This window comes from Acanthopagrus latus, chromosome 9 (genome assembly GCF_904848185.1).
Source record: "Acanthopagrus latus isolate v.2019 chromosome 9, fAcaLat1.1, whole genome shotgun sequence".
NCBI lineage: Eukaryota > Metazoa > Chordata > Actinopteri > Spariformes > Sparidae > Acanthopagrus > Acanthopagrus latus.
Genome location: NC_051047.1, coordinates 23,240,208 through 23,259,155, shown reverse-complemented (window position 1 = coordinate 23,259,155; position 18,948 = coordinate 23,240,208). Strand labels below are relative to the sequence as shown.

The window sequence follows — 18,948 nt, the reverse complement described above, 5'->3', positions numbered from 1 at the left end:
GAAGGGGAGGGGGGACAAATAAAGCAGGAAGGCAAAGAAAGAAGGGGAGCCAGACACTGACAAATATCACAAAGAAAAACCTCCAAATGCATTCGGGCAACAAACGAGACTACAAAGAATCCTTTAAAGATTTTTTTTTTTTTTTTTTCAAGAGAACAGACACGTGTACAATATAGACTCGAATGCACTGACAGACACGCATGCATAAAAAAAACTTGAAACCATCGAGCAGCCACAAAGCGTAGCCCTTCACAGTCAGAACAACAGTTGACTGTCAAAAATAAGAAGTCGTGATTTTTGATCTCATCGTAACGCCACATGTGATGCGATCGTAAACACAGTACGCGTTACAGACAGTGACCGTCGTTTTGGACTTGTAAACACACCGAGTGAATCCACAGATGTCAGCGGTTAAAGGCAACAAAAGTCAAAAGTGTCCATGTACACGCATACGTCAGTACAGCTCCTGAAAAGTGAGCGATATCTTTTTTTTCTCTAAATTTCAGCTCTGCTCCAAAAATATCAGCATACTCTTTACTTCCATTTGCTTCTGGCTTCTCACATAAAGAACAGAGTCTTCACAAAGCGGCTGTGACTGTACAAGCAAACACATTAATTCCACCAAGACACTGAGCATGTCCGTGAAAAGGATGCATCAACGAGACGTCCTGCACTTTCTTCACTGCTGGAGTTGTAACCTTGCCAACTGGGGGGGGGGGGTTGGAAGAAACTCCTGTAAACGGCAGTACATGATGTAGCTTTGGCACATGTTGAGAAAAATCACATTCAGCATGTTCAAATTCACTGAACAGCTGTTGGCAAGAACAACGGTTCATCAAGGAGATGGGTTTTATTCTTCCATAGCTGCTTGAAGCGTTTAAAAAAAAAAAAAAGGCATCAACCTTTTTTTCTTCCCACCTCCCAGTTTATTCTTATGTCAAGGTATGTTTCTCAAGAGTTTTCTTTGTGCTTTCATTTCCGGCTCTGCCTCTCCATGCTCAGCTGTGGTCTTCTTGTGATATACAATCAAGGTGAAAGCAGGAAAAATTTAAAGGAAATTGCATAAATCTCCCTCAGGAAAACAAATGCTTTATCAATACTTTTTTAATTCTTTTTTTTTTTTTTTAATTTTCACATCTGTCCTCTGAAGGGTGATAAATAATTGCCTTCAGAAGCAGTCGCTGCAGAGGCTTAATATATATGAAGACGCGTTGTTTTGTTTTGTTGCATTTCACCTTCTGGCACTGCACAACTTCACCTCCCACAAACACATCCATTTGCAAACAATCTCCGTCAAAGTTAATAGCTGTTAATCGTTTTCACATAGCGAGTGAGAAGTGGAGGTGAGGATGTGGAGGAGACAGAAACATGAAACATTTGCTTGCAACACAGGCAGCTGAGGTTCATCACCCGTGTCAAGCTTTCATCTTTTATTCTTTTTCATGTTTTCTTTAAGGGGCTTTTCTGGACTGCCAGCTCAGATCTTTTTCTTTGCATGTCCGGATTGATTTGAGAAAAGTCTGGACAGCAGAAAAATGCATGAAATGTGATTTTGCTAATAATGCTGATTTAGATCTCGGACACATGAAATTCCCTTCGATGTGAACAGGCTGAGCGTCCAGACAAAAACACATTTCCAGAGGTCAGCGTCCTAAAGTGTCACATGTAACGCGACACACAGCGACGAGACAGAGGAGTTCTGCATCGCGACTTGACCATCTTCATTTCTCGTTTCCACAGTGAACTATTCAGACTGGTTGGAGATGTCCAATCAGTTTTATCACAAGTCCCCACGAAGGTTCGAGACACTTTCAGTTTGACTTTCAGTCACATGAGACCGGATTTGGTGGACAGAGCTCCACCTGCAAACATCCCCGACTGCTACAATGTCTCCTCCTCATCCTCGGCTGTTGCACTGGGACTAGGAGCGGGCAGGTTTTCCTTCAGCGAGATATCGTCCACCTGCTTGGGGCCGCTGTCCTCCGGCTCCTCAGGTATGGATGGGTCTGAGTTACTGATCACGTATCCCGGGAGGGTGGCGTGCATGCTGATGGAGGGGGCGCCAGAGCTCCGATAAACACGGCTCGAAACAAGCGTGGTGGAGCGTGTGGACGGGCCGGCCCCTGCCAGGTGGGACTGGCTGCTGGTGCTGTTGTTGTTGAGGCCGACGACGACGGAGCCGTAGCGGTAGCGGCCGCAGACCACCGGGCCCTCCCACTCGAAGGCCAGGTTCCAGCGTGTCCATGTTTTCTTGATCTCCGTCTGGACCTGTGGGAAAGAGAAAGAATAAAAGCTATAAATTATCACCGAGTGCAGAACAGGAGTCTTATTTTGAGATACAAATATCTGACAGAGCATAATTTGACATACAGAATTGTTTTCTAATTAAGATCATTGTTCAATTCAGGTTTATGCAAATGCTGTTTTACCCTGGTTTATATCATTTCTCTTGTGCCGCTGTAGATATGTTTTGGTGGAACTGTGATCCAGCGAATTCAATCTCTATCGTGACAAATTATAATACATGAGCAAACATCCGCCTCCTCACAGACACAGAGCAACAAAGGCATCCCTGAGTCATCTTTGTCCTCTGTAGACTGACTCTCCAGCTCTCGGGCCTCATTTATTTAAAAATATATATATATATTGCTATATTTGTGTGTTGGCTTGCATTTGATTTCTAAAAGTTGGTGAGAATGAAAACAACTTGTTTAAAGATGCACTGTGTAGGGGAAACAGTTTGGCATAATGTCAAAGAGATATCTACTGGAGTTAGCAAGCTAACCAGCTTGCCAAGCTTTACCTGTATCATCTAAAACACTTACACCTCAGGACAGAACTGTCTGGTAGTATCGCTCAGGCCCATTGAGGTGGGCTGTTGACTCGAGTCAGCTAATAGGACTGCTAGCTGCACGGTTAAGTGAGCTAACTAGCTAACAGCAGCTACAGTTATCAGCAGTTAGCAGGTGGTGATTTGTTGCCCCCTATTTGTTAAGAGTATGAATTCTAACATCTCCCGTTTGACTACTGCCTGGATTTTTGCTTTTTTTTGTTGCAAATTTTCCTTTAAGACCCAAATGATTGTGAATCTGTTTATGACGCCTCTGGTTTGATCTCTAAAACTTAGATCCTGTTTTCTCAGGAGCTGGTAATCTTGCTAGATGTTGATCTTCAGCAGCATTGTGTGTATCTTCCATCTCTACCACTCAGTGCTATAACAAGCTGCAAACACTCAGCTGTCTGAGCTGGTTTGCTGGATGCAGCTGCCTGCAGTTTTCTATATGCTGAGGATAAACTATAGCCTCTGTGTGTGGGCTGAATGACTAAAGCGAGGCATCAGGAGGAGCTTAAAGCTGCCTAGTGCTGCAGGGCAGCTGGGTGATTGTTGGATGAGACCATTTTACATTACATGAGTCATTTGGTTCATTGTTTGACAGAATTATGCACTGTGGTGCTGAATTTCAACCGAAATTGAACATATTTTGTTTAATTTGGAGTTGAATTGATATAGAATATAGGATGATACAATGTAGATCACAAAAGACATGAGAAAGGGGATAAAGAATAGAGAGGGTGATGCAGAAATGACAATTCCATTTGAGATGTAACAAGATAGTAGAGGAGCACAGAGAGAGAATTATATCACAGCTGCACTTTTCATCATCAGTTCACTGAAGAGGGCAAGAAAAAGATGGATTGAAAAAGAAAGACAAGTTACTTTTTAAATTCTTCTCATGACACTGGAGAAGTTATTTCTCTCAACAGTAGCTGTGATTTATCTTTGACATATCTGAAACCAGGGTTCAAGTTATTATCTTAACTTTGTGAGGGTCTGAAAAATAACTAACCTTAGAAATAGAGACACATAAATAAATAAAGGCCTAATGGGTTTCCATGAGAAAGAGAGAAAAAGGGAAAAGGACACAATCCTGGAAGCTTAAAATAAAATAAATAAATAAATAAATAAATAAATAATAATAATAATAATAATAATAATAATAATAATAATAATAATAATAATAATAATAATAACTTAAAACTAGCCATACTTATGACATAAATAAATGTCAAAAAAAATAGATACAAAGTCAAAATGTCTCCAACAATATTAACTTTTTATCTCTTAATTTCAACAAATCATTTTTGCACATAATTTTTTTGAGGCAAAATCGTCAATCAATTTTTATGTATATATTCATTTCTTTTAAATCAGTTTTTTGCCTGCGGTGGAAGTGGTCTTCCATAACATCCTCCTCCTCTTCTGAACTGCCCAAGTGTGTGTTGGTCAGTTTGGTTTACCTGGGTAAACATTTCTCTTTCAGCTAATTTGTATAATTAACATAAGTAACACTCACATTAAAAAAAAACATATTTGTGATTACAGTAATTGGTGATTTGTTAATGACCCCTACATAGGTATTATTTTACTGTTTTCATGGAAGCTCTTATGATTGCTCCACTCACACCCGATCCACTCACCTCTCCATTGCAGAAGCAGTAGATGATGGACACAAAGAAACCCTGAAAGGAAGAGACGGATATATGAGCTGTCAGTCATATCACAGTGTGAGCCGAGCAAAGTGTGAACAAACGTCACGTACCAATGGAGATGATCACAATCACTTTTAAAATGTCATCCTTTTCTAATCAATATGACGAGGATGTGAGTTCACAAACTACCTAGTTGATGAAAAAGAGCTATCTGCTGGAGAAAAGACTGACATCGCTCTGCCCGTTGTGTTCTGGCCTTTTTCTGTTCCCACCACGATAAGAAGGAAAAAAGAACAGGGTGTCTTTTTCAAAGTGAGAGATTTCTGGGAAGATGTGTGTCCATGTATGTGTGAGTCTCTGCTGGTAAGAGACATCTAAAGGAAAGCAGTGTACTCTGAAGAAGAAACTCCTCCAGAACAGTTGCGTAACACTAATGTTCTCAAAAAAGGAAGTAGATTATGTTCTAAACTGCAAAATCTATATACAATTCTTTTTAACCACTCCACAGATTTCATGCCGACAAAAGTATACCTTTGGCGAGTCGGTTAGACAGGTGTGATAAGATGTGACTTTATCGATCCCTCGCTGGGGAAATTCTCTGATTATTTCACTTATAGTCGCTACATCACAATTCGAATGGGTCAGGTGTTTATATACGATAAGTTAACTCAGCCTGGATTGGGTTTCCTCTGGAGAGTTTCCTCTGTCCCTTAAAGTTTATAACCACAGCTTTTTAGATTTGATGTTAGAAATGACTGAAAGCCGTCAGGTGCTGCAACATCAATGCGCCTGACGTACATGGTCAGGTCAGTCAGCCCCATTTAGTGATATAACAGTCGATGTTTTCTCACAGGGGAACATATGTAAGACCATTTGATGAGTTGGAAATGACACTTAACAATCCACTATCTTTCTCCAGATTTTCTCCACACCTATGTACGACTAATTAATATGCAACATACAATCCCTTTGCACCCAGATTATCTGCTGTTTACCTAAAAAGAGGGAGTTGGACATAAAGGCACGAGCACCACTGACTTTAGACGACGCACTACAGATCTTTCAAATGAGGCCCTTTGAGTCCAAAATGAAAAGGCTTGTGTCTAATGAATATACACGTCTTCCTCCATGAGGTACCTGGCATAAAAAGGAACGTTTGTTCCGATTAAACAGAACGTGTGATTGACGTGTGAGCTACTAAAGGTCCTGCTTAATGATCTACTCTATTGAAGAGGATCCCAGGTTGAAAGCCTTCATTAGTTCAGTATTGTGCTTAAAGCATATTCATGAATTAACTCTTTTTTTATGATTTAACACACACAGTAAATGAGTAGTCATGTAATGCTTCAGCACAGAAAAGAGTGGGATTTTCAGCCCCAGGCCCAAGCAGCAGGTTCACCTGGCCCGGCGTATTAGCACCTGCTGACTGAACCTACCAAAACTCTGTATTTTTCTTCTCCTCCTTTTATAAAAGTTGCCTTTACTTTTTTTGCTTGCACGAGAGAGCAACACCCTTTGTTTTAAAGTGAAAGACCCTGGTGATAGTACGAGCAAAGTTTCATGTTGTGTTGAGCCTTCTTAGTGTTTTAAAAATAGCGATTTTGATGCAAGCGTAAAAGTGCCCCGAGCACTCCCACTGAAAATGAGCTTGAGCCAAAAACGAAAATACAGTTTATCTTAACAGTGCATCTGTCTTCGTAATTACATTTTTACACAAAGGTTTGACTATATATATATATATAGATATATAGATATATAGATATAGATATACATTCACAAATAAAGCCTAGGTTGCATTTTGGCGAGAGTTTCACTTTAATTAGAATATGCCTCCAAGAAATGAGTTGTTTGTCTGAGCCCCATATGTGAGTGGGTGCCTGCATTATGATCTTTTCATGAAGGCACACATGGTTCTCACCTACTGGCACTTTGAATGTGTTGAGTGAGCGACATCAGATAAATAAAACTAAAGCTCTCTCTTTTGTTTGGACTCATTACAGCCTCTAAACTTTGGCGGTTATGGTGTGTAAACAGGAGCTCATGAGGATGTGAAGCGTTACAGTGTCTTTGGATTCATCACAAATATGATCTGTCTCTGCAAAACCTGGTTCCAGCACGTCACTTATTACTTCCACTACAACTTACTTCTTCCATCATGTCGGTCAAATCTGTCCATATTATTCCAGACGAGGGGAGCCTATCACAAGAGGGTCGAGACGCATTCAATGCCAGGTGTAAATTGACGCTAAGTGTCTTCATTGTCCCAAAGTCCATCGTCTTACAGGACATTGTTGTGGATTCTCTAACATTTGAATTATCTATGAGGGTGGTAGCTATTAAAAGAGGATGTGCAAAGCAATGGGCACCTGGAATGATATTTCCAGGTGAAATTCCAATTATCCTACCTACCTTTGCTTATGTTTGATCTCCCAAATGTGTAGGTATTACACAACCTGAGCACGTACATGAAAAGCCATTTTCATCAGGCACATCCTGTGTTTTAAGTCTGTTTGGTCACATATTGCCTCAAACTAATCTGCAACCTCATGCTGAGGGGGACGGAGTGATGCAGCTGATGTTTTTGTTGGCACAGCGGGTGGTGTGGAGCCATTCTGGACCACGTTTTGGCACCAAATCAGGCTTTTGCTGTGTCTCTGGCACCAATCAGAGTTTTTTTGGCTCGAGTTGATGAAAGTGCAAACAGACCAAAAACCCTTTCATGGGTGTTAAATGAGCTTTTTCCACTTAGATACTAACTCCCTTAAAAACGTATTCTAACAACTTATTCTAACTAGTACACATTTAAACACAAATCAGATATGAAGATGTCGGGTCGCACGTTTTTCGAACATTTGTTTCGAAGATCTATCCTCCCACAGGCATTTAACAAAACAGGAACATGATATGTTATGATTGTTACACAGTAGACCTGACACAGACAGTCATCCCATTTTGTTTATAAAATGATTCTATAAAGATTAAGTCAATCTAAATTGTTCTTCCTGTTTGTGAACACATTCCAGCACATATTTATGAATGGTGACTGATGAAGGGACAATTTCACTTCAGATTTCAACAGTTCAATTTCACGCTTCCCCTGATGAATTCTGAAGGCGTCTCAAGATGACTGAACACACTCAAAAGACTTTCAAATTGTTTCGTGAAAGTCTTTATATTTTTGTCCAGTTAATTTCATCTCCATCCAGAACAGTTATCGTGAGCAGTGATGCTCTGCGTGGATACAAATGAGCATCTGAAGCCTCTTGTGTTTTAATTATGATGGAAAACAAATTGGTTCTGTTGACTTGTTTAGCGGTTCCTTTCATTATATATGCGTTTATTTATTAAAACAAAACAATGTATTCCAGGTGGTATAAGTTCACTATAAAATGTATTTGCTTATGCAAACTAGTTGCATATAAATGTCATTTTTAGGAGACAAGCAGCATTTTAATGGGGTTCAGTGCAGGTTAAAGCTACAGCGTTTGAACAACGCCATCTTATACTTTATTTTTTGTCCATGCTGATCAGTGTGTTCAATGTTTAATTTTCTCAGTTTTGACTCAAGCACAGAATATGAATGTAGGCTTTTTTTATGCTTCTGTCACAGGATGTTTTCATTCTTCCAGGTTTTTGTGTCCAGCTCATGCAACAAATCAATCAATCTAAGACTGTTCAAACAGATCAATCGTAATGTCTAATGTATGCCTGCTATCACGTGTCTTTATTGCAAGCGAGAAGGTTACATAAGATCAACAATTACGTGCATACTGGGCTGATGGGAAACATCAGCATGCACACTCGAGCTCGGTCACTTGACCTCCTGTGGAGAGGCTCTTCAGCCTGGGCTGCGCTGACTCTGAGGAAGAACAGGAAACGACTTGAGAGAAACTTCAGGATCAAGTATACTGCTTAATTGATAAAAATATGAGCAGGACTAATGTAATATAAAGCCGTGAGTCATTGTTTGGTGAGCAAGAGACTGCTTTCAAGTCTATAACCGTCATCGAATGGGCTTAGGAAGGTCAGTCTTTTATAATTTTATTCCCTGATATATAATTTCGCCCCAATTAATATTGTACCAGGCAGCGAAAGTAAAGCCTCTGGTACATAATGATGCAGATTTATTTTGAAGCCGTTACTGCACATGGCATTTTAATGTGAAGTGGCGTTCATCAACTTTTCTGTCGGCTTTGTGGTATGAGGTTATTAAAAAGCATTAAAGACGGGTCAAAAGTATGTTGTCCTCATTAGGATAGTGCTGATACGTGGAATATGCAAGACTTATACAGTTAGTACTCTCGTAGTGTAAAGATGATTTCTTCACGTTAAACAAGAGGATTTTGTGCTTGAAAATTGAACCCTCAGAAAGGTGAAGTTGCCACATATCTGTGGTTTGCAGAAACACTGTACACTACCCAAAATTAATCTGGCATTTGGTTTGTGACAAAAGTTTGTAAGCCAACAGCAGTAATATTAGTTTGAATGCTGTTTTATACTTTTTGCAACAGACACAATGAACTACAAAAATGTGTTTTTCTCTGAAGCCAGCAATCATTAACAGAGCATATGTGACTCTTCTTGGCTCCCCTGTAAGTTAATTGGATTTTGCTCAGACTACTTTAATTTTTTTCACATGTGAGCGCTCATTTGCTGATTTATTCATTACAGACACAGTTGGGTCAAACTGAGAATTACTTCATTAAAACAGCTCACGACTTCATGACAGAATAACGTCCTTGATGCTCTTCAACATGGTCTCCATGGCGAGGTTGAAAAAAATAAACTGTGATGAGATTTGAGCTGTAATTGAGTTATTACAGTACACGGGAAAAGTCAATCTCACACTTACAAGTAGTTTGAAATTGGTCATTTAAACTTAAGCGAAGCTGAATGACGACATGTCTCATTATGGAGCTGCTTCACTTGATAATGAAGAGGACTCTTGACTGTGAAACTGACAGTCATGTAATTTAAAGATAATTGCGGTGAGGGTACAATGAACTGACCATGACTGTGTGTGTGTGTGTGTGTGTGTGTGTGTGTTGGGAGATGAACAGTTGCTATGCCAACTTTGAGATGTTGACTTGCTGACTCTAAACCAGACACTACAGTGTCCGTGTAACTGACAGCGAGTTAAGTTTCGGGGCAGATTTTTCAAGATGTCATCATTTCTTAAACGCAGGAAGACAGAAAAGTACCTGAAAGGAGTTGAAGAACAGCTCACAGTACATGCGGACCTCCCAGCTCGACCCCTCAAATGTGTGAGGCATCCCGACAAAGATGATGTAGTGGATACCGAACACCAGCACCAACACGAGGGTGGACTTCGCCAGTTTCCTACGGACACGAACACACAAACATGTACTCAGAGCAGAGCCCAGTTTGGATAATACTGATGACAGTATTTAAGAATAACAATCACCGAATATTAGCTGGCAGCATGCACAGACACAGTGGCAACTCTTACTTAATATTCACATTTGATATTTTCTATATATCATGTTTACATTAATATTCATCCTTTATTTTTGTATTTTATAAGCATTCCTCCATGTGGCTCAGTACGGCACACTGAACCTTGTGCATGAACAATGACAATAAGGGTTTTCTTCTTATAAACAATAATAAAATACACATTGATATGTTGTGGTGACGACATTTCATGACAGTAAATTTCCATCAGATATCACTGGAAGACAGAGCAGAGGTGGACTCTGTGTTTGGTGCTTGGTGCTCACACACACAAAGCTGATGGACAGTTTTATCTGATGTGGAACTTTTGATAAGATGATCATCGACAACGTTATCGTCACCGTCTTGTTGCTGCTGTTCACATTCACCCTGATGCAGACCTAAAAGATATAAAGTGTATATACATCTTATAAATAACCTCCTGTACAAAAGTTTAAATCCACCTGCTATATTACGTATTTTTTCCTCTTACCATCAATGATGATTCTTAAAACTCACATGAAAACAGTGTGAATGAATGAATAACTGGATTTCCGTTACATACATCTTGACGGGGAAAGTCTCCCTCCCACTGGAAACACCTCATTGATCAACTGCTTCCCATGGTGACCTAATTCCTGATTGGGTGTAAGTGCCAAAGTCTGCTCCCTCTGTTCGCAATAAAGAATGTATTATATGTCACGTCCTCTCACTTGTTTTGTTTCTGTCAAAAGTTTACATGAATGATACATCAAACAGCTGAGAAGAACAGTCTGAGGATCTTTGGAGCTTATTCTGTTTGGATTTCACTGAGTCTTCACTTTCAGTCTGGTTGAACCACGTGCAGTGTTTTGTTCTCCTGTACAAAACATTCCTTTATTTCTTCGAATCCACCCGTTTCCTCAGAAGTGTATGTGCGCTGCCATGACAGACCGCCGGTGGTCTCTGCGCCAAGCTAGCCCAAAACAACTAGCGTTATGTCATAAATGCTAAATTGTATTTAAAATGAGCTCGGGTACAACATGTGCCGTTGTTGGTTGCCACGATAATTCATGAAAATTGAAGGTTTTTTCAGAAACTTCTTGTGTAGAACATCAACAACTTTGCAAAATCAGGAATAAGGTGGATTAAATAACATCAATTTATAAAGAATACTTTCTACAACCTTAAATCACAACAGGCCATTCAAAAATAAGCAGCAGTCCTCTCAGCCTGTACTGAATCACACCTTTGTGGCAGAAAATTACACATTTTCTAACAGTAGTGTATAAACAGTGTTTTGGTATGGGAGTGGTATTTATTTGCTGAGGACGTTTATTGAAAGCTGCCTGCAGACATGACATGTTGCAGCATTAACATGGCAGCTTCATACGTGTGAATGCAAAACAAAAGCAGGTTTATTTCTTTGTAAACGTGCATTATGAGTTTTACACATCAACAGAACTAAATTAGCTAATCAGTTGTACTGTCAGCATGTTAATGGCTCACAACTCTAGATACTATCTAGGAACCAGTAATGGTATTTTTAGTGGGCAGGCTCACCGTCTCTCACAGTTGGAGAGTCTCCTGGCTCCGACGCAGCAGAAGTACACGGATACATTTCAAACTCGCCTCAGAGGGAATATATGTTTTTTTTCTCCTGCAGCTGCCACAGTGAGGGAGTCTCACTAAGGGAACTTTTTGTTCAGGCTAAGTGTCAGAGGAACTGTCATTGTCTCTATTTCCCAAAACATATACTGCAACACTGCTTTGTACTTTCTTTTCCCTTGCTTCAGTCAGAATCCCCACCGCAGCACTTCGACATCAAGGAGCGACAGATTCTACTCTGTAACACAACTTTCTTCAGGGACTAGTTCCTGCCGGAGACAGGTATATTTTTACCCTGACTGCAGAATAATGTGGAACAGATACTGTACATTTTATATTCACAGTATAGAATATCTTATAGCCCTTATCGCATAGAAAAAAATACATTCTCATCATTTCTCTTACAATCCAATCAGTGCAGACTACATTTAATTGCAGTCCAACATCCAGAATATATTGGATATAAACAGCGATTCTTGAGCATCCAATGCATCTCTCTCATGTTCAAAGTAATCTGAGTAAAATCCACAAACAGCCATGAAACGCTCACAGCTGAAGCTTGGACAGCCTTCCAGATGAAATAGCAAAACAGGCTTCATTTCATCCTTTTGATCTACGAACACCATGAGGATTGTTAGCTGCAGCTCGGGGTATGCAATAGATCTGACAGAGGTGAAGTTTCCTGCTTGGAGAAAGTGTGTTTTCCTGCAGAGATCATTGAAATATCTACACCACTTTAAAGGTTTGCAGCTATTCAAACATTGATGGGAGTGTAAGAATTCCTGTGGGCAACAACTGCAACAAACAACAACAACTGCAGAAATTCAACGCAAGATGGTGACCACCTTCTCTATCACAGCAATTTTGACAACCGTCGCAACCAAGATCTATATCAAGACCTTGAAACTGCCTGAACGGAGCACAGTTGACTCTGGTCACTGACCACAATCTCAGCGACTCCCTGCAGCCTGTAACTCTCAGATAAATCCTCCCTGCAGCTGTGACAGTAATAGTCTGTGGCAGCTCTAAATTGTCACACGCATCTGAATTTCAATTCATAATTGGGATAATAAATGTCGTCAGTTAATTCTCATTCTAATTAATTCAAATCAGACTGTTATTTTAGCCAGGAGACCATGTTAAATACCCGAATACATTCTGAATGCTGCAACACAGAGACTAATGATAATAATCTCAGCCCAGTCATCTGGACAAAAATATTTGCATTTAATGTTCCTGCAAACCACAGATTCACAGATGTTCATTGTAACATTCACATGAAGCGTTTATCATTCTGATGTGAGGAAGTAGAGCAGAGGGTGTTGGAGTTTCAGGAGACCAGAAAGCCAAGCCAGCGACCGCAGTTCATGTCTGCGTTTCAACATTTGTAAGCGTCAAACCACCAGATACTTGGTCAGGGTTAGGAAAACATCATGGTTTAGCTTCAAATCTTCCCAACTTCATGTGGAAAATAGCCGGTTTTGAAACGGCTGCAAACACCTCCACAGATTCAAACAGCAGTTGTCGGTTTGGCAGCCTTGTAACATGCACAACCATCCGTTCCACCTCCAGATGGGAAAGTCCAGCATTAAGAATATAATGTGAGCGTGATATGCCCACATCTGCTACAAATGTCAACCTGTAGTTTGCAGAAAAGTTAACGGCTAACACTACATCCTGGTGGCTGGGCTGCACGTTTGTGTTGACGTATGCACTTTGTCTGCTCCTAACCAAGTGGTTTCTCTGCCTTAACCCAAGAAGAGCATACGCACAGCACTGTGACAGGAGAGAAATTGAGTATTGAACCCAAAGAAACTAAAAGTTTTAACTTTGCAGCCCATTATTCTGGCGATTGGGTTGAATAATCTTTATGTACAGGGCTGAAAATAAAGTTATTGCCACAGCAAACAAGAGGATAAACAGATCCCCTCCTCCGTCTCACCCTATTGGAATTTCTGCTCTTGTGACAGTGAAGAATACACGAGGTAAAACAGGATTATTGTCCTGCGATCCAAGAAGCAATCTGCAGTCAGTTTCAGTGTTTTTCAGACATTACCTTTTAAACTGCGTGACTTCAGTTTAAAATTGATTCCAATCTCGTTTTGGCTGCTGCTGTTCATCTTCTTCTCTCTCCTCGCCTCCACAACATCCAACTTGAACACTTGTGATTAGAACTCATCAGAACTTATTCGATTTGGCTTTTAACAGTCATCCATTTAAGTAACGCGTTCACACTGTTTACATAATAATACAGCTGTTTATCTCAACTGATGGTTTCTCGTTGAGCGCTGAGAAAATAAAACACAAGTTGTCATAAAGTCTAACTTTAGCTTTAATTTCCAGCAAGTTACTGGAGTTATCATATCATAAATGTCTCGATTTAATCAACACAAAAGCTCTCTGTCTGTCTGTGAGTGCTTTTTAACTGGTGCACTCATTCAAAATAACTTTTTTTAAACTGCTTTTTTTCATTTATCGGCTTCTCTACTTTTCTTTTTGAGGCCCCCTGACTTTGCTTAGATTTTTTCCATCTGCATGCAATGCGGCGAATCTGGCTTCCATTCATCTCCCGATCACTATCATCTGCTCTGACTAGCAGCCTGCTCTGCCACACAAAGCAAACCTCGCTTGCAGCATTCAATACAAATCTTACAAAAAATACACTGTCGTGTAATAAATCGCCCTTATCTGACCGACTGATGCCAGCTCCAGCAGAATAACAGAGCGAACTGCAGATGTGAGAATAAGGTAGAATTAATTATATCCGTGCACGTGTGTGTGTGTGCATGCGTGTGTCACAACATCACTGTGTATAATGGACTTTGACGAAGGGATCGACGTACAGAAAGGAGCTGTTCTGTTAATTAGCCAAACCTGGCAAGTAAAATCACCTCGCTACTGTTTTCCCCTGTCCCTTTGTACAGGAAACAGGCAGCTACACTGAAGCAAACAATGCTCCACCTGCAGTTTCACAACACCTTCATTGTAGGGATTGGGCTTGGGAAGTCAGAAAATAACTGCATGACAAAATAAACAAGTGATGTGAACGATAAGAATATAACACCAACTTATCTGATTCTTTAAGGATGAAACGCACTTGCTCCACTCAAACCTCTCATCTGTCACCTTCTCTAATCGCCACAAGGGGCACAATGTAGTTTTGGAGAAGAAGTTCAAACTCTGAGTTTTAACATTTACATTATTAGCGAGGTGATAAAACAAACTCAGACATATGCATTTTTTACATAAGCGAATAAACAATCTGTTCCCAGAAGACAAAGGTCCACAGAACACTAGAGCTAGAAAGGTGGTAACAGTATGAAACTGTTTTATCCTTTAAGGTCAGTTTGTTTATGCAGTTTATTTACTTGTGAAAATAAAGAGAGTTAATTCACTTAGTTTGTTTAGACACTAAAAAGAAAAAAAGTCAATAAAGATCAGCACCTTTAACAAAAAATGACCTTGGTTATAATTGACATATTGTTTCAGTTCTGATGTCAGACTGTGGTTCATAAATATTGCCTGTAAATCAAGGTTAACTGCAGTATTAAAATGCACGGATCTATATATTGACATTCATCAAGGTTGGACAATTGTACAGGAAACAGTTTACGACCCTGAACACACAATGAACTGCTGGTTCATTAGAGATGCTGTCAGTACAAACCTGTACTGTTTCCTCGTGTCGTATCTCCCTGCATTGGTCTCTCGAATTTTAGTGGCCAACACTCGTACGATGTTCACAAACAAGATGAAGTTGAGCTGAAACAGAAAAACAGAGATGGAAAACTCAGTTTCTGTCCTTCCACCATACAGACTGTTAACCATGAAAACATGAATGATTTCAGCTTTAACGTACAACTACGGCTGTATCACTGTATATGACTTTCTGAGAAAACCTTATCTGTGCATTTGTCTCAACACTTTTAGGATGAAATAAGTGCTGAAGGGCTACAGATTAATTTTTGCATTCAACAATGGTGTTCTGGTGATCTTTTGTTTTGTGGAATAAAGCCAATTTTTTATAACAGCTAAAGAAAGAAAGCTATTCTATTTTTCCTGCCAAGTTGTGAGATTTCTTTTCACAGACTTTAATGAGACTGAGGCAAAGTAATTTGAAAGATGCAAATTGAGGCTTAACTCTTCCACAGCCAAAGTCTTGGAGCCCTGAACCTGTATCACTCTGAGAATATAACAAACACAGCTCCAAAATACAATTCAACATGCCAGAGCTAACAGCTCTGTACACAGAGATACAAGAAGAAGAGGAAGGAGTAGAAGAAGAAGAAGAATGAGGAGCAGGAGGAGGAGAGGACAAAAGAAGAAAGGGGAGGTAGAGGATCATACATGAGTATTCACAGCAGTGCTGAGGAAGGAAAGCTTCACTTGTGATTGGTTTATACATTAATGAGACGCAGCTGTCTGACCCTGAAATCCCCGACAATAAGTGATGAGAGGAAAAGTAATGACTGACAGTGGACCTGCAGACAGCACCATGTTATTTCTTCCACCAAAACATTTCTCCCCTGTGATGAAAATCAAAGCCATCATTCGTGCGGAATGATTCTGTCTTTGCAAATAAACTCAAACCTTCACCTGGCAGAACAGATTATGAGATGTCTCTTCTAATCTGTGTTCATACACACCATGTGACGGGTGTTTTGGCATTTTATTTGTTAAATGTTATTCTCTGAAGCCTCGGTTTGTTTTTGGAGCGGCTGATAACCAGGAAAGACTTTTAGCTGTCTGTTAAAACTTGACCACATTTTAATGAAAGTTAAATTTAGTGATGCAGATTACGACCAATATTTAAAGTGTCAGCATGTAGGATGTTGGGGGCTCTATTGGTGGAAACTCTGATATCAGTGTGTTTGTCATAATTAATGTTTGCTCCAGGACCAGTGTCCTTTTTATTATCTATTTTAACCCACATCACATTCTCCTAAATGTCTCCTGACTTTTTTTGTTGCCTTAACCTAATCAGAACAGACAGAAAACTGAAAAGAAACAAAAAATAGTAACTTGATTGAGTGTAAAAACCACAGCCTTAGCAATACATTTGTTGGCCAATCACAGATAAATCATTATCCGCACGTGTTGCCGATATCAATATAAGGAGTTCTTTATTTTATTTTTTAAAGAAAACAATATTTTCTTGTTTAACTGTAAAACACCCTGCGTCCACTACGTATTTTTTTCTATGCATTTGATAACATAGTAACAAAATAGATCATAACCTCATATGTCATCACTTCATATGATCTTGTGTAAGTGTTGATCTGACCTGAAGTCAGCCGGTGAACTTGGTAGGTTTCATCTGTGTGTGAGAAACTTGCTTCGCCTTTAGAGCTTCATTTGTGAACCGCCTCATGTGAGTCATTTTGCGAGCCAATGGCAATCAACCTTTTCAGTCAAACTTGTGGTGGTGTTCGATGTAAATTTAGGGGATCACCAAAGAGAGAACTCATCCACGGGGGACCACTGATGTGCGTACAAAATTTCAAGGCAGTCAACCTCAGACAGGTGGACCAATTACCAGCCGACATTTTCATCCCCAGAGGCATGCTGTTAAAAACCAATCAGAGGATATCCTGTGACGTTATTATGACCCCTATTTTCTCTCCAAACTATGTTTTAGATGGACACAGAAAAAATATCTTTCCTGAGGTGAAGCCTTTTCAAAATCTTTTGACACATTAGAATTAATTATCAGCAGTCTAATTTATTAGTGCATGAGGATAACCTGGTTGAGTCTACGTTATGGCATGCGGTCTTATTCTTCAGGAGGTGCGCAGGAACTGCTCCTGCTACAGCAGTGCATTAGTACTGACAGAGCAGCTCTGAGTCTGATTAGAATCTGCAGGAGGTTTGTTTCCAATCACGGCTTGACAGCAGCTTCGCTCCCGAACATGTCTTTTGACAAACGTGTCATTTTTCAGAGGTTTGATCATTAATTCAGAGTCCGCTTTCTTTCTTTTAAGGAGGCGCTCACAGCAAGACGCGTGACCGAGCACTCTCTCAATCGTCTCTCCTTAATTTGTGTCGTCTTCGTATGATAAGCTCCAAATCACAAAGAGGAGCTTTGCACGGTACGGAGCGTAAACACAGAGGTAGAGACTGTTGCTTATGATTGACATTGGCAAGTTCTTTTGCTTCATGCCTTGATGCTCATTTGAATTTTGAATTGGAGGAAGGTACAGAGAAAGATGAGGAAACGTCATGTTCCACTTATTCAGCACTACTCCATGACAAGTAACATGGAAGGACGCTTTACGTTGATATTCAAGTAGCTTGCTCGATGTTATTATACAGCAAACAGCCTCTTTATTAGGCTGTAGTCTGCCTGGAAAAAATGTGTAATATGTGCTTAGTTTAGTTGAGGGAAATTAAATCACCTCATTTCGGGCAGGAGGAAAGTTAAACTTTATAATGATTTGTCCTTCCTGACTCCTCTCAGTTTCTCTTTTAATTTATCCCTCACCTCATGTCTGTGCTGAGCTTCTTCGATTTGGGAACAGCCTGCAGATCATTAAAAAACATTCACATCCAACTAACTCTGAGGCTACTTTCTTCTGGGGTGTATTTAACGTTAGTTAACAATGCCCCGGTTATACTCCGGGTGTTTACTCCGGGTGTTTTTCAGAGGCAGGTGTTGATTTTTAGTAATTGGTTCTTACAAACACATAAAACACTTCCACAACAACATCTTTTTTTATTAGCTTTAGCCAATACTTAGTTGTCTATTCTGTGCAGGTGATGCTACTGGTTCATTGCTTTCATTTGCAGCTGGGAAGATTTCTGTAACTTACAAATTAGAAGCGCTAGATTCACCACATATTTGTATGAAGGATTTTACCACACAGTCTCAGTAACAGTTCCCAAAACTGTTGCTGATGAACAAAGTTAGTTTGAGAACGATTGCATTCTGTTTTCGTTTTTTTTTTTTGTTTTTTTTTTTGTTTTTTTTTTTTATGATTTACTGAGGGTCCCAACAGTTTTTTGGAATGGGTTGTATTGTAGCAAGAAAGACAAACGTTATCATCAGGTGTTTAAATTGTGCCAAAGAACCCCAAAGTCTGGCAGACTCATACAATATTGATGTTCTGTCAGGTGATAAGGTCGGCTGGTTGTGTGTGCGAGCGTTAGACGGGGCGGTGAGAGAAGAACAAATATGGAGAGCAGCAGTTGTTGTGACAGACGCAAATAAGGTAAAAGCCTGACAGCCACGTAACACATCACAACACAGAGAAATCCATAACACACTTATTTTCTTAGATTTAGTAGGAGCTACCCTGGCTGTGGATGGCATTATCGAGATCACGGTGCTTAAAAGTTTACAAATATGCAAAGTTGTAAACAAATATGGGATGGTAAACGTTTTAGACCACAGAATCCATTATACTTCTTCCGCCTGTA

At 39.9% G+C, this 18,948-nt stretch overlaps 1 protein-coding gene across 1 annotated transcript in view; it reads right to left on the bottom strand.

Annotated features, from left to right (window-relative positions):
- Positions 1-1,415: 1,415 nt before the first annotated feature.
- pth2ra (parathyroid hormone 2 receptor a) overlaps positions 1,416-18,948 on the bottom strand; it is a 54,712-nt gene continuing 37,179 nt past the window's right edge. The window contains exons 10-13 of the mRNA XM_037110958.1: positions 15,200-15,294; positions 9,693-9,831; positions 4,480-4,521; positions 1,416-2,268 (exon numbers count right to left, since the gene is read on the bottom strand). Coding sequence (XP_036966853.1) covers positions 1,882-2,268; positions 4,480-4,521; positions 9,693-9,831; positions 15,200-15,294 — 663 coding nt within the window. The 3' untranslated portion in view covers positions 1,416-1,881. The remainder of the gene's footprint in view (positions 2,269-4,479; positions 4,522-9,692; positions 9,832-15,199; positions 15,295-18,948) is intronic.